Source organism: Mustelus asterias, chromosome 17 (genome assembly GCF_964213995.1).
Source record: "Mustelus asterias chromosome 17, sMusAst1.hap1.1, whole genome shotgun sequence".
Lineage (NCBI taxonomy): Eukaryota > Metazoa > Chordata > Chondrichthyes > Carcharhiniformes > Triakidae > Mustelus > Mustelus asterias.
In genome coordinates this window covers 25989974-26006144 of record NC_135817.1, presented here as the reverse complement: position 1 = coordinate 26006144, position 16171 = coordinate 25989974, and the positions used below count along the sequence as shown (strand labels likewise).

Here is a 16171-nt window from a genome sequence, read left to right as displayed (position 1 = left end):
TACTGAGAAGTGGTAGGGGAACTGAGGATCCTTGGAGTGCATGCCCTCAGATCCTGAAGGTAACAGAATAGGTAAATAAGGTGATTAAGAAGACATATGGTTGATTTCATTTCTCCATATCCATTATTATAATGAGACATATGAGTATTTGGTCACCACATTACAGGAAGGATGTGATTGCACTAAAGAGAATGCAGAGGAAATTTTACTAGGATGTTTCTAGGAATGGAGAAATTTGACTTATGAAGAAAGGTGGTTTGTTTCCTTCAGAACAGGGATGTGGATGGGAGATTTAATTGGGATGGTACCTACAGGGCAATAGACCAAGATCTGGAGGGTGGCATAAAGTTGGATAACTTTTTGGCTAGTATGGACGTAATGGCCTGATTGGCAGTCTTCTGTTGTATATATTTTTCTGTTTCTATGAAAAACCATATGCTAATAAGCAATTTGCTTCTCAATTTGCCAATAATACTAAATACACAGCAGTATAGTGTTTGATCTTTTTTTCCTTAATTCTGAATTGTTTACTGTAATAACTCCATGGAGATAAAAGTCCCGTCACCAAGTTACTTTATTTACACCATACATCTGTACACAGCCAGCTCTCCAGTTGCTCCCTGCTGAATGCAGGCTGGGAGTCTGACAAAACCAGCTTTAAATAGGGAGCATGAGGCTTCCTGATTTAACCATCAATTAAAACTTATCAGGTAGTTCTTTCGATACCAATCAAGTAAACGAACTCAAATTAACTTAGAGACAAAGTAAAAGGGGCGGCTCCCCAAAAGGAAGGGGGGGAACAGCCCGAACCAAAAAACAAAGTCGAAAGGAAACTTAAAACATCAAATCAAAATGTGATTATCAGGGTCTACAATACACCTCAGCCCCTGCCGTGCCCAGCGGGCACGGAAGGCGTCAGCTGCGCCCGTGGACACCGCATGCTCCCTCTCCAGGGACACCTGGCTGCGAATATAACCGCGGTAGAGGGGCAGACAGTCGGGATGGACGACCCCGTCGATCGGCCACTGCCTGGACCTATTGATGGCACGCCTTGCCAGGCCAAGGAGCAGGTTCACGAGGAGGTCGTCCTCCCGACCCATCCCCCCTCCGCACCAGGTGCCTGTAGATCAGGAGCGTGGAACTGAAGTGCAAACAAAACATCAATAAAAGATTTTTCAGGAAACTGCAAAGGGTGTGCAACCTATAACAGAACATAGACATGGTCCACGGACTCCACAAGAGTGCAAAAAGGGCAATCTTGCAGCCCGTGAATCTAAAAAACCTACGGTTGTACGGGACTGCTGCGTGCAGCACCCTCCAACGCAGGCCCCCAAGCTAGTGGGACGGGATCCCTCTGGAGAGGGACCTGCACTGGGGACCTCCGCCACCCAGTGGCAACAAGGCCCACCGAGGTGTATCCAGGCGACGGGCGAGGAAGGACTGATCAGGTATCTCTTTTCATACCAACCAAATAAGAAGGACTCATCACGTAGTTCATACTCTAGCAAACCACCCTCATTAGCCTGGCTGAAGTCATCACATTTACAAAGAGGCTGTGGACTTGTACCTGATTTACATGTTTATTTCACCATAAATTAGTGACAGTTTAATTGTTCACTCTGTTGCTAAGTTGTGCTCCACCTGGTGGCTTGTCTGAGAAATTGCGAAATAATTAAATTATGACAAGTGAGATTTAACGTTAAATTGAAACAAATGAAAGTAATAACTTTCTGGAGGTAAAGGGGAACAAATGAATGAAAAATTATTTATTAAAAAGGAGTCGTAACACAAATATGATATTTACCAATGCCATAAAATGGGAAGAGATAATGTTTTTGCCTCAGTTAGTAAACATCTCAAACTAACCTGTAAATATTTCAAAAACTAATGGATGAATTTCAACAAAACTTGGGTAGGGTAGGGTATGGCATGTAGAATGGCTGATTATGGAAAAGATGTGGCTATGGAGCCATCTGTTAACTTTTGAAGGTAAGGCAAATGGACCTGTTTAGAATTTATTTTTATATTCCACTAGGCCAGCAATATTACCCATCACTAATTAACTTGTGAGAAGGTGGTGGTGAGCTGCTTTCTTGAACCGCTGCAGTCAATGTGATGTAGACCTAACCACAGTGCTGTTAGGGAAGGAGTTCAAGGATTTTGACCCAGTGACAATGAAGGAATGGTTATAATCAGGATGGTGAGTAGCTTGGAGTGGAATCTCCAGGTGGAGTTCCCATGTATCTGCTCCCTTTGTCCTTTTAGATGGTAGTGGTCATGGATTTGGAAGGTGGTGTCAGAGGAGTCTTGCTGAGTTCTTGTCGTGCGTCTTGTGGATAGTGCACACTGCTGTCACTGTGCGTTGGTGGTGCAGGGGCATGAATGTTTGTGGAATGGGTGCCAGGTAAGCAAGCTGCTTTGTCTTGGATGGTGTTGCGCTTCCTGGATGATTGCAGCTTCAACAACACTCAAGAAATGGAGAGTATTCCATCACACTCCTGACTTGTGCCTTGTACATGGTGGACAGGCTTTGGACAATCAGGAGGTGAGTTACTTGCCTCAGGATTCCTAGCCTCTGACCTACTCTTGAAGCCACAATATTTATATGGCTAGTCCAGTTCAGTTTCTGGTCAATGGTAACCCCCAGAATGTTGATACGGGGGGATTCAGTGATTGTAATGCCATTGAATGTCAAGAGGTGATGGTGAGATCTCTCTTGTTGGAGATGGTTATTGCTTGGTAATTTTATGGCATGAATGCTACTTGCCACTTGTCTGCCCAAACCTGGATGCTATCCAGGTCTTGCTGATTTGGACATGGACTGCTTCAGTGTCTGTGAAGTTGTGAATGGTGCTGAACATTGTGCAATCATCGACAAACATCCTTATTTCTGATCTTATGATGGAAAGAAGGTTATTGATGAAGCAGCTGAAGGTGGTTGATCTTGGGACACTCTCCCTGAGGTGATGTCCTGGAACTGATGTGATTAACCTCCAGCAATCACAAACATCTTCCTTTTGTGTTAGTTATGACTCAGATCAGTGGATAGTTTTCCCCCAGATTCCATTGTCTCCAGTTTTGCCGGGATTCCTAATACTACCTTTTGCCGGGCTTCCTAATACTACCTTGTTGTCAAGAGCAGTCATTCTCACCTCGGTTGTGGGCTTTTAAAAATATAGAATGTTGTTGATTGTCTTAGCTACGGTGGTGGAATTTGCCACAGTTGTCAACTGAGCAGAGTTTTCAGACCAGATTGTTGGATGTAGATTGGCCTGAAGCCAGATCAGTGAGATGGAAGTTCTGAATAAAATATTTATTCTTTCAGCTTTATTGTTACAGAGCACCAACCAGGCAGCAAAAGCAATTTTAAGATCATTGAGTTTTCATAGCAGAAAAGTGCTTGCTACTCACTCTCTTCTTCACTTGTTCTTGAAAAACATGGCATTCAACCTGTCCCCTCATCTGATTGGGTCCTTATACACATACACCCTCAGAAGCAATTATTCTTTCACCCCAAACTATTTAGCGTTCAGCTACCTCGAACAATCATGTTTTCTTCTCTTAAACTCCTGCTTCCATTGGATTTTCAAGTCCCTATTTTTTCCTTCATCCTTCCCTCTGAGCAAGCTTTCAACTTTAAAACGCTCCACCTAAAATGAACAAAGTTTAGCACAATGCCAACCCTAAGAACAATGTTTTGGTCCCCCTACTCTCCACAGCATTGAATAAAACTTTCTCTTCTGCCTGCTCCCGTTTTAACTCACCTACTGGCTTGCAATGTTAGCCACTACCCTAACACATTCTCCTCCCGCAGCACTCCTTTCCATGTGAACCCACCCTGCCAGGTCACCACACACACATTTTCTTATTGGCTTCTCCCATCTTTCTCCTATCCTTTCCTTTCTTTGCTCCCTTGTCTCTTCTCTTGCCTGCTGTTCCCCACTTCCCTAGTACCGCCCCACATTAGTTCCATTATCTTCCACCTTCCAGCTCTACTTTATCTTGACAAATTCAAGTTGGTCTGAACAATTTGTATACAATGACACAAGAGATCAACTGAAAAAGTATATATTTTTTGAAATTGCAGTTTTTAAAAATGTAACTTTGCATGAAAGAGAACTCTATTGTACCCGTACAAATTCAAACAAGTGTTGGAATCCTTTGTGGCAAGTTTCGCTTGTGAGGGTTCAGGATCTGAGACCAGTCTCTTGAGTTATACTTCCATTTTTGGACATTAGAAATCGAATGCTGTTATTAATATGTAGTATTACTGCATCCCTCAGTGTTGGACTCCACTAATAAAACTTTAGTAGAATAATAGTGGCATCCATGCTTTGACTCCTTACTTCTAAGTTGGCTTGCGCATCTTAACTAAACATATTTTCTTTTTCTCGGAGAGCAGTCCCATGTTTCTATTTATAGTTAATTTTGAATATTTTCAGAACAAAATGTTAAAGGTATAAATAAATCATGAGGTTTATAAGATAAAGGGGATTGATAAAATAGACACAGAGCAGATTTTCCTCTTGTGGGGCAATCAAGAATGAGAGGTCATAGTTTTAGGATAATGGGCAGTAGATTTAAAACAGAGATCAGGAGAAATTACTTCTCTCAAAAGGTTGTGAATTTGTGGAGTTCAATACTCCAGAGTGCACTGGATGCTGGGACATTGAGTAAATTTAAGAAGGGGATAAATGGATTTTTAATTTGTAATGCATTGAAGGGTTATGGGGACTGGGCAGGAAAATGGAGCTGAGGCTGAGATGAGATCAGCCATGATCGTACTGAATGGGCTTGAAGGGCTGATTTGCCTACTCGTGCTCCTATTCTTATGTTCTTATGAAGTATTTTGAGCATTTTGCTAATGTTCATAAATTGCAGCATACGTGCTAATAATTTTTTTTCAAAGGTGTTGATGGCTCATTTCTGGCCTCTGTTCCCGGTGTACCAGGACATCAAACGTCAATAACAATCAATGAAATCCAATCCTCTGATGTCCACGTGGCCAACACTGCAAACTTTCCTTTATCTGTCAACTATGGTGCCAATGAAAGGTAAAGGTCCAGACCACTGTGTAAATATCCCTGATGTAAACTATGGTGTACTATTAGAAAAATAAATTACATTGTTTTTAAACTAAGAAGTAATTAGGGTAGCCAGTGAATCAGCAGCATACCCTAAATCTGGCATTTCAATGTCTGTAATTTTTTAATTTATTCATCCCTGGATTGTGAACGTTGCTCACTGGGTCAGCATTATTGACCATCTCTAATTGCCCTTGATAAGGTAGTGGTGAGCTGCCTTAATAAACTGCTGCAGTCCATATGGTACAGGTACACCCACAATGATGTTTGGAGGAATTTTCAGCATGCCTCTTAGGCCATTTCTCAAAATCCAGCCTTGATATGGGAGCAATGGGGGCGATTCTCCCAAAAGTGCTGAATTGGCGAGAAAACTGATGTAAATCACGACTGTTTTTTCAGTTCAACTTCAGACCCGAATTTCCACACTCTGTGCAATGCAGAGGTCAATCGTGAATCTCATTAAAAGCTTGGGGGAGCTGGGCCTATTTACGCCGGGGTCTGACAGTTCCGGGCCTCTGTGCATGCACAGTGGCCCCGATCTGTCAGTCTCCCCATTTTGTGACAAACTCGATCGCACCTGATTGCAGCCCGCACAACAAGCATTCCCAGGCCAGCCGTGACCACCCCCCCCACCCCGTCCCGAGGCATCCCAATCTCCAGCAAACCCCCCCCCCCAGCAGTGGCGATCCCCACACACACACACACACACACCCCCCCCCCCCCCCCCCCAAGGCTGCCCTCCAACCCCGATTGACCCCAATGCAGAGTGGCAGTGGCACCGATCGCCCCCCCGCCCCAAGGCTCTGCCCCCTTGGCCCCGCCACTTGACAATGCCTGATGGGCAGTGCCAAGGTGCCCCCTGGGCATGGGCACTTTGCCCCTTGGGCAGTGCTGGGGCACAGGCTGGCAGCACCCCCCCGCAACCTCCCGGGGGGCTTCGATTGCCCCCCCCTTCACTCCAGCAGGGTCTCCCGCTAGTTCCCCGCAAGTGGGGAGCGACTAAACCCTGCCGGAGTGAAATACTCCTGGCGGGGTGGGAGATGGTATCGGGCCCGGAGAATTCTGTGCTGGGCCCGATAATGAGATTTAAAATACATTTTAAAAAGATATAAATTACTTACTTCTCTTCCTGCCGGTTTCTAGCGTGGTCCCAACTGCGCCTGTTCTCCGGCTCTGGTAGATGCGCATGCATTGGGAACGCATGCGCGAATCCCACGAAATGGCCGACACACGATTCTCCCATCCCAACGTGCCAAAAAACGTGCCAGTCAGGATAGGAGAATCACTTCCAATGACATCTCTTTTCCCTATTTGTTTGGAACCCCAAATGAAATCAGTTTATTTGGCGTCAATTTAGTTTTTTCACTTTGCAGATTATGTAATCTCTTCAGCACGTAATATAACTGCTCTGTTAATTTCTCAGTGAGAGGAAGGTGATCTCAAAGATACTCTCAGTAAACTGTACTTCCATTTACTTTTATAAAATTAGAATAATTAAGTCAAGTAAATGCAGTAGCATAGGTGCAACAAAACTTTAAATAGTTAGCCATTAATTCGCATTAATTAATAATTAACATTGATATTGAGTAATGCATCAAGTTGATTGATTAACTTAATCTACATTGAGTAATTTTTCTCAGTTCAGTTCTCTATACTGAGGTCATTGTCTTAATGACCCTCGAGATGGCTCTGCGGCCCAATTAGTGGCTGAAGGGCAGGAATGGAGTTGGGACACCAGGGAAGTGAACCATGCTCTGGCCAGAATTGGTAGCCGATGCTATGTCTGTTATCTGTGCATGGTCCAAAAAAAAAGGATATTTATGTTCAAAGTAGCCAGGGCAAATGGAGAGCTGGAATCTGGGATACGGTATTAAACGGTTGGTTATTAGAATTTTAATACTGCTCATTTTTTTTGTCCAAACTTTCAGGTTTTTTTTACAAAAAATAAAACCGTTTAGGCACTGCCACCTCTGTTTCTGCAAGGTTGCAGCTGACAACTTCAGAAAGCTCCAAATGGCTACCCACCACCATGAAAATGGAGGGCAGAAGACAAGTGTTTAACAAGCTCCCTAATGATCTTGATACACCCAAATGATGAGGGAGTGGGGGGGGGGGGGGCAAATTTGCATTCCCTCCTGACCCCTGCTTGGGAAAATCGCCAGAGTCAAGAACAAAGGGAGCAGAGTGGCATGCAGGCCACCAATGCCATTTTTCTTTGCCCTGCTGCCTCTGCCCATCCCAATTCAGAATGAGAAAATCTCTCCCCTAGAGTATGGTGATTGAAACTGAGGATGACTTTATAATAGAATGCACTGGTTTGTAAATTCATTTAATTTGATATATCCTTATTAAAATCTGTCTAATGCTACTTAATGTAGTAAATTTGGTCCACTGTGTTTCAACACTGTGCTTAATGGGTAACTGCATTTTTAGTGACCTGAAATTTTACTTCATTCAAGTGTTCTGTTTAAAATTCATAATTTGCAACTGTTTTCAATCATTCCTTTTTTTCCTGAATGGAACTGACACAATGCAAAATGTACAGCTTTTGGGCATGATTTTGTATTGGAAAAGAGAGAGTTAATTACTTTTTGGCAAATATATTTCTGCTTTAATAGCAGTGCACATCTGTATAACTTGGCTTTCTCTATTTCTGTCCAGATCAGAAAAAACTCTGGTGGATAATACTGTGTCTCGTCAATCTTCAACAGTTCAAAGGTTTGAAGAACTGATTGAGCAACCAGATGACCATTGTGAAATTGGTAAGCTAAACATATGGCAATAAAAGCATTAACAGGTTCGTATAATTTTTTAGATAGAATGAAACCGTCAAAAGCTGGAACTATAATGCAAAATTAGAAAATGCATATCTGATTAGTTAGCATTTGAAAGAGAAAAAAAATTAGCATTTCAGATTGAGTCCCTTCAACAGGATTGGAATAGGAAGGTGGATGTGTCACTTAGATTGGGCTATTCACAACAAAGAAGGGGTCGGGTATGGTGGGGGGGGATGGGGTGAAGTAGTGAAAGGACCAACTGGTAAATGCCAGGACTAGGAATTCAAGCAACTTATATTTTTGAACCAATGCATATAATAGTCTGCAACTAGATTTTTAAAATGTTTGGAAAGGAGAGGAAATTGTGTTCTACAAAGATCTTCTCAGTAAGTTCGTGAAAGGAGCAGAAAGAAATAAGATAAAAGTGGGAGGAGTCATAAGAGTGTGAACATGAGAAGATAGTAAGGAAATTGTGAGGCAAGGGCTGAATTTGATATATCCGATCTTCCTATCTGTAGGCTGAACAAACAAGAATAAGTATGATAAGTTTTAATTCCTGTGCTTAAATTTTTTAGTTTTCAAATATCCAGCAACTTGGTTTTTAAAACGTTTTCTGTATTCTGTTCTGAATAATATTTCTGGTATGGCATTCCATGTATTAACAACCTCCTGCTTAATAAAGAAACTCCTAAACTTTCATTTTGTTTTTTTGGTGATTACTTTAACTTTATATCCTCAAGTCATAAACATATACCGACCTGAGGAAAAAGTTGTATTTTCCAACAGCAGTCTCTGACATGCTACCTTTGGATGAGATATTAAACTGAAGGCTCTGTCTGTCAGCACAGTTGGCTAGATGACTGCTTTGTGATGTGGAGCAACACCAACAGCATGGATTCAGTTCCTGTACCAGCTGAGGTTACTCATGAAGGCCCCACCTTCTCAACCATGCCCCTCGCCTGAGGTGTGGTGACCCTAGGTTAAATCACTGCCAGTCAGTTCTCGCTCTCACGGGAGGGCAGCCTATGGTGACTTTATTTTTATTAGGTGGATATTAATTATTTCACAGCACTATTCAAAGAAGAGCAAGAGAGTTTATCCTAGTATCCTGGCCAATGTTCAGCCTTCATCCAGCATCACCCAGGTTATTTTATCATTTCTGTGCCCCTCTTGTATCTGTAATACAGGTGCAGCAAACCATATCCCCAGATCCTCTGTGAACTGAGTGCCAGAGATTCTGGAGTAGAAGCTCAGCTGTGCAACTTGAGAGCTACACGCCAGTTCTCAGTCTGAAACTGACACTCGGTGACAAATCTTGGGCCAATTCCACCCCATGTGTTTTAGCTTCATGAACAAGCCACTTATCTAGCTTCTTACCAAACATGACATAAAATCCAATGCATTTTGTTAATTTTGCAAGAAAACTCATCAATTTGTCATTCATGATTTGATTTTTGTAAGTCCACAATGGATGTGGTTAATTTCACAATGTCTTTCGAAATGAATGTTAATTTTATCCAACTTTTTCAGTATCTCATTCATCTGCATTCATTCTGTTTTTAGCTTGTAGTTGTTGCTAATTGCTCTACCTTCTCCTCTTTAATCCTTTCATTCCCAATATGACATTATTTGTGAAAGTTGAGGAAAAATGCTCAGTTAGAATATTTGCTATTTCCCTCCTCCATGAGGTCTTCCGTATTCATCTCTAATCAGCCCTCTATTATAACTATTCTTTTTAAAATCTTTATATTATCCACCAGTTTTTCTTTATTCCCTCTAATTCTCTTAACCTTTCTATTTTTCTTTGTTTCCCGACTATATTGTTTATATTCAGGTTGGTTTTCTTTCTATTATTGGTCCAAAGTTTATTATATATCTTTCTCTTGAGTCTAATTTTAATTTCTGTTATTTAAGGAATTCCAGCATTTGCTGCATAAAATTTACATCTTATGGGGGTATATCAAGTCAGTAGCTTAATCTTCTCCGGTGTGAATCCTGCATTCTTTTGGCCGGCCTTTCTTTCTAATGTATCTGGAGTAATTCCCCTTTTATTTGATTGAGATTGGCTTTCTTTTCCAGTCAAGCACAGTTCTGCTCAATGCACTAGAATACTTAATGCAAAGACAGGGGGACGTTTCTCCCCAAAAAATTCTAAGTGTCGAATTCGCATAAAAACTGGAATAAATCCTCCTGCTTTTTTTTTCAGTGGGAGTTTCAAAATGAATCTCCCACACGCTGTGCATCACAGAGTGCACTAGCCTAAATCTTACAAAAATTCAGGGGGTGTGGCCTATTCCCGCTGCAGAGGCTAGCAGCATAGTGCTGAGCGGGCCACTGCGCAATCTGTCAGCACCGGGATCAGCACATGTGCAGTAACTCCACACTGCCGGCCAACCCGTTGCTGGTGAGCTCGATGGCCACCCACACTGATGGTCCCTTCACCCCATTCCCCACCCCCACCCACTTGCCACTGCCCGATGCCTGGTGGGTGGTGCCAAAATGTCCCCTGGGTATTGCCACTTTGCCCCGAGGGCAGTGCCAGGGGCTCCAGTCTGGAAATGCCCAGGGGGCACCTCCCTTACTCTTGAGGGTGGCAAATGTTGTGCCTTTGTTCAAGAAGGGCTGCAGGGAAAAGCCTGGGAACTACAGGCCAGTGAGCCTCACATCCAAGGTGGGTAAGTTGTTGGAAGGTATTTTGAGAGACAGGATCTACAGGCATTTAGAGATGCAAGGACTGATTAGCGACAGTCAGCTTGGCTTTGTGAGTGGAAAATCATGTCTCACAAATTTGATTGAGTTTTTTGAAGGGGTAACCAAAAAGGTAGATGAAGGCAGTGCAGTTGATGTTGTCTACATGGACTTTAGCAATCCCTTTGACAAGGTACGGCATGGTAGGTTGTTGCATAAGGTTAAATCTCACGTGATCCAAGATGAGGTAGCTAAATGGATACAAAATTGGCTTGATGACAGAAGCCAGAGGGTGGTTGTAGAGGGTTGTTTTCAAACTGGAGGCCTGTGACCAGCGGTGTGCCTCAGGGATCAGTGCTGGGTCCACTGTTATTTGTCATTCATATTAATGATTTGGATGAGAATATAGGAAGCATGGTTAGTAAGTTTGCAGATGACACCAAGATTGGTGGCATAGTGGACAGGTTATCTCGGATTGCAACGGGATCTTGATCAATTGGGCCAGTGGGCTGACGAATGGCAGATGGAGTTTAATTTAGACAAATGCGAGGTGATGTATTTTGGTAGATTGAACCAGGGCAGGACTTACTCAGTTAATGGTAGGGCATTAGGAAGAGTTATAGAACAAAGAGATCTCGGGGTACATGTTCATAGCTCCTTGAAAGTGGAGTCACTGATGGACAGAGTGGTGAAGAAGGCATTCAACATGCTTGCCTTCATTGGTCAGAACATTGAATATGGGAGTTGTGAAGTCTTGTTGAAGTTGTACAAGACGTTGGTAAGGCCACACTTGGAATACTGTGTACAGTTCAGGTCACCCTATTATAGAAAGGATATTATTAAACTAAAAAGAGTGCAGAAAAGATTTACTAGGATGCTATCGGGATTTGATGGTTTGAGTTATAAGTAGAGGCTGGATAGACTGGGACTGTTTTCTCTGGAGCGTAGAAGGCTGAGGGATGATCTTATAGAAGTCTATAAAATAATGAGGGGCATAGATCAGCAAGATAGTCAATATCTTTTCCCAAAGGTAGAGGAGTCTAAAACTAGAGGGCATAGGTTTAAGGTGAGAGGGAGAGATACAAAAGTGTCCAGAGGGGCAATTTTTTCTCAGAGGGTGGTGAGTGTCTGGAACAAGCTGCCAGAAGTAGTAGTAGAGGTGGGTACAATTTTGTCTTTTAAAAAGCATTTAGACAGTTATATGGGTAAGATGGGTATAGGGGGATATGGGCCAAATGCGGACATTGGGATTAGCTTCGGGCTTTAAAAAAGGCCGGCATCGACAAGTTGGGCCAAAGGGCCTGTTTCCATGCTGTAAACCTCTGTGACTCTATGACCCTCCAGTGGGGTTGGGCTGCAAGCTCCCCGCGATTGGGGAGCTATTATAAACCCCGCTGGAGTGAAACACTCCTGGAGGGGTGAGGGGAGCCCGGGCCTGCTAGTGGGATCCAAATTGTATGTAAATGAGGATTACCATAATTGATTCAGCTCCCCACCAGAAATTCGCGCAGAGCTGACGGCGGTGGAAATCCCCTGCCAGAGACTCGCGGAGGCTATGGTGCCTACTAAACGGCCTTTGCTTGAGTCTTCTGGCCTGCTGCGATACAAAAGCAACACAGCAGGCTGAGAGAATCACCCCCAGTGAATTCGTACTCCACTATTCCTCACACACATGTTCCTGATTTCAAGAAAAGCCAAGTACCTTATCTTGGATTTTTTATATCAAACTATTTTTATTATGTTTCTATTTCCTAGATGTTCCCCAACTATTACATTGCCCACTTCCCCCACTTAATTTTCTTTAACTAGATCCAGTATTGCATCTATCCTTGTTGAGTGAAAACATACTGATCCTGAAATCAGGAACATGTGTGTGAAGAATAGTGGATTATGAATTCACTGTCTTTGCACAATGTGTTGGTCTATCTTTGTAATTGTCATCAGTCAAAGTTAGAAAATTGTTAAGTTCACTGCTAGTTTGGGATAAGAAAGCTAATCATTCAGGAATTCAGCTGAGAATTTTGAATTCTTATTCACTCTTGACTTTCTTTGAATTTCAGTTGTGCTTGGAGTAAATAAATATTAGAATGCAAATTCCATAAGAGTGAAGTTTGCTGATTTATTTGTAACTGTTCAGTCAAGAGTTATTTATTGTATTGTAATATCTACAATTTATTTCAATTTATTTTTGTAGTTTGACCTGCAAAAAGAATAAACAGGAGCGATTGAAATAGATGTAAAACGTAGATAAAGAAAATGATCAAATATTTTTGTCTTGTTTTTAAAAAAGGATATTCAATTGCCCTTTCCCTATTTAACTCCCTAAATGTTGCCTCCTACCATCAGGCACCCTGCTTTAATAAGGAAAAGAGAATGGTATGGATTAGTGTTTTCTCCGTAGCTGTCTCTGTTGCTCAGTGGTAACTTGACATAAACTGCTGCTCCTGCTTGTTTTTGTTCCCCTAGAGATGGCAAGTTGCAGCATTCATTTTCTCATTTGGCAGCTTCCCAAGATTTGGCAATACTACCTCAACGAAAGCTGGCTGAGATTCAATCTTGCCGTTTCCTGAGAATCTCAACATTCTCATTATGGCTACAGGAGTTATTGCTTTGTAGATTTTTAATTTTAAAGAAACAATAAATGCAAACACAGATGTGCCACAGTTGAAATATAACTGCAGACTTTTGAGGTTAATTAAAAGGGAAATACATTGATTCAAAGTCTACAAATTTAAATGTTCAAGGATATTACTGTTGGTGAAGGAGTTACTCAGACTACAAAGAATAAAATGCATTTTCCAGTTTCCCAGGCAGTTAACATTTTTGAGAACGATTTTCAGAGCAGAGATTTGTTGAGGATCAACATGTAAATCTTGTTTGAGAAAGCATTGCGAGATGGAGTTTTTAACAGGTAAGTGAAGAATCTGGCCAGAAAAGATAATGATTTGTTGATATTCTGAGAGTCCTACTTTTACTGGCTTGCCTTCCATTTCATTGTTGGAATTAAACAAAAGACCCATTGTCTGTTTCTTATAGTGCAGGAAGGCATTCCAACACTTGACAAGAATTTATCCCAGAACTGGGAGGAAAATGTGAATAGAGGATCTGTTTCTTCACGAGACCAAGAAATAATTTTATCTCCACCAGATACATGTGAGTTTGCTACCATCATGTGATATGTCGCATGAGAGGGTAGGCTGTTATATTGACCTTTGAGAATTTGTTAGAAAATTACTTTTTTTTTCAAAGAATTGAACTATGGAGTTTGTATTTGCAGAGCTTTTGTTAGTACTCAAATGTATTTGAAATGAAATAATTATTCATATACTGTAAATTTGTTATAAAGAGTGATGAATGCTTTTGGTTCCTGTCTGTTCAGCTTCATGTGCAAGTCGAATTATTCACCTGAAAGTGGGAGAAATGGTCTACAAATATTAGAGTCCATTCAGTACTCAACCTGCAGGAGCAGAATGGGTGCAGGAGATCTGAGAATTGGGTGATCTCAGAGCTTGAGTAGGTTTTACCCTGAAATCTTTCTATCTAACACCTTATTTCAGGTCCTGGTGTGCTTATGCACGTCATTAACAAAGAACAATACAGCACAGGAACAGGCCCTTCGGCCCTCCAAGCCCACGCCGCTCCCCGGTCCAGGATTGAATCCTGAATCCAGGATCCCCGCCCAATTTTCCAGCCTATCTACATACTAATATCCTATCCACCGAGCTGTCCCTCACAGCTACGATGCTTTGTTCATCACAACCTATTAGCTCACCCCCACCCCCCCATTCCAGACCATGTGATCTCCAGGGAGAGGCGAAAACCCAGAGTGAAAACCCCAGGGCCAATATGGGGGGAAAAAATCTGGGAAATTCCTCTCCGACCCCCTGAGGCGATCGAAACGAGTCCAGGAGATCACACTGGCCCTGATCGGAAAATGCTTCCCAACCCTATTCATTTCCACTTCCACGAACACCATATGAATTCCCTGCCCCCGAGACAGGTTCCCAACTATCCGCAGTCTCGCTCTGTACTGGCACCAGCAAGTTGATCATAGAATGAAGCCTTGAAACGAGAAACAAAGAACAATTAGCCCGCGCCGCTCCCTGGTCCAAACTAAACCACTCTTTTGTATCCCTCCATTCCCACTCCGTTCATATAGCTGTCTAGATAAGTCTTAAACGTTCCCAGTGTGTCCGCCTCCACCACCTTGCCCGGCAACACATTCCAGGCCCCCACGACCCTCTGTGTAAAATATGTCCTTCTGATATCTGTGTTAAACCTCACCCCCTTCACCTTGAACCTATGACCCCTCGTGAACGTCACCACCGACCCGGGGAAAAGCTTCCCACCGTTCACCCTATCTATGCCTTTCATAATTTTATACACCTCTATTAAGTCTCCCCTCATCCTCCGTCTTTCCAAGGAGAACAACCCCAGTTTCCCCAATCTCTCCTCATAACCAAGCCCCTCCATACCAGGCAACATCCTGGTAAACCTCCTCTGTGCTCTCTCCAAAGCCTCCACGTCCTTCTGGTAGTGTGGCGACCAGAACTGGACGCAGTATTCCAAATGCGGCCGAACCAACGTTCTATACATCTGCAACATCAGACCCCAACTTTTATACTCTATGCCCCGTCCTATAAAGGCAAGCATGCCATATGCCTTCTTCACCACCTTCTCCACCTGTGACGTCACCTTCAAAGATCTGTGGACTTGCACACCCAGGTCCCTCTGCGTCTCTACACCCTTTATGGTTCTTCCATTTATCGTGTAGCTCCTCCCTACATTATTCCCACCAAAATGCATCACTTTGCATTTATCAGGATTGAACTCCATCTGCCATTTCCTTGCCCAAATTTCCAGCCTATCTATATCCTTCTGTAGCCTCTGACAATGTTCCTCACTATCTGCAAGTCCTGCCAGTTTTGTGTCGTCCGCAAACTTACTGATCACCCCAGTTACTCCTTCTTCCAGATCATTTATATAAATCACAAACAGCAGAGGTCCCAATACAGAGCCCTGCGGTACACCACTAGTCACAGGCCTCCAGCCGGAAAAAGACCCTTCCACTACCACCCTCTATCTTCTATGGCCAAGCCAGTTCTCCACCCATCTAGCCACCTCCCCCTTTATCCCATGAGATCCAACCTTTTTCACTAGCCTACCATGAGGGACTTTGTCAAACGCTTTACTAAAGTCCATATAGACAACATCCACGGCCCTTCCTTCGTCAACCATTTTGGTCACTTCTTCAAAAAACACCACCAGGTTAGTGAGGCATGACCTCCCTCTCACAAAACCATGCTGACTATCGTTAATGAGTTTATTCCTTTCTAAATGCGCATACATCCTATCTCTAAGAATCTTCTCCAACAACTTCCCCACCACGGACGTCAAGCTCACCGGCCTATAATTACCCGGGTTATCCTTCCTACCCTTCTTAAATAACGGGACCACATTGGCTATCCTCCAATCCTCTGGGACCTTACCTGCGTCCAGTGATGAGACAAAGATTTGCGTCAGAGGCCCAACGATTTCACCTCTCGTCTCCCTGAGCAGCCTTGGATAGATTCCATCAGGCCCTGGGGATTTGTCAGTCTTTATATTCTCTAACAAACCTAA

The 16171-nt window shown here is 42.8% G+C and overlaps 1 protein-coding gene across 5 annotated transcripts in view; it reads left to right on the top strand.

Annotated features, from left to right (window-relative positions):
* Window positions 1-16171, top strand: part of ofd1 (OFD1 centriole and centriolar satellite protein) — a 64752-nt gene that overhangs the window by 34977 nt on the left and 13604 nt on the right. For all 5 annotated transcript variants that reach the window (XM_078232412.1, XM_078232413.1, XM_078232414.1 and 2 more), the window contains exons 17-19: window positions 4910-5054; window positions 7746-7846; window positions 13586-13702. In XM_078232412.1, coding sequence (XP_078088538.1) covers window positions 4910-5054; window positions 7746-7846; window positions 13586-13702 — 363 coding nt within the window. The remainder of the gene's footprint in view (window positions 1-4909; window positions 5055-7745; window positions 7847-13585; window positions 13703-16171) is intronic.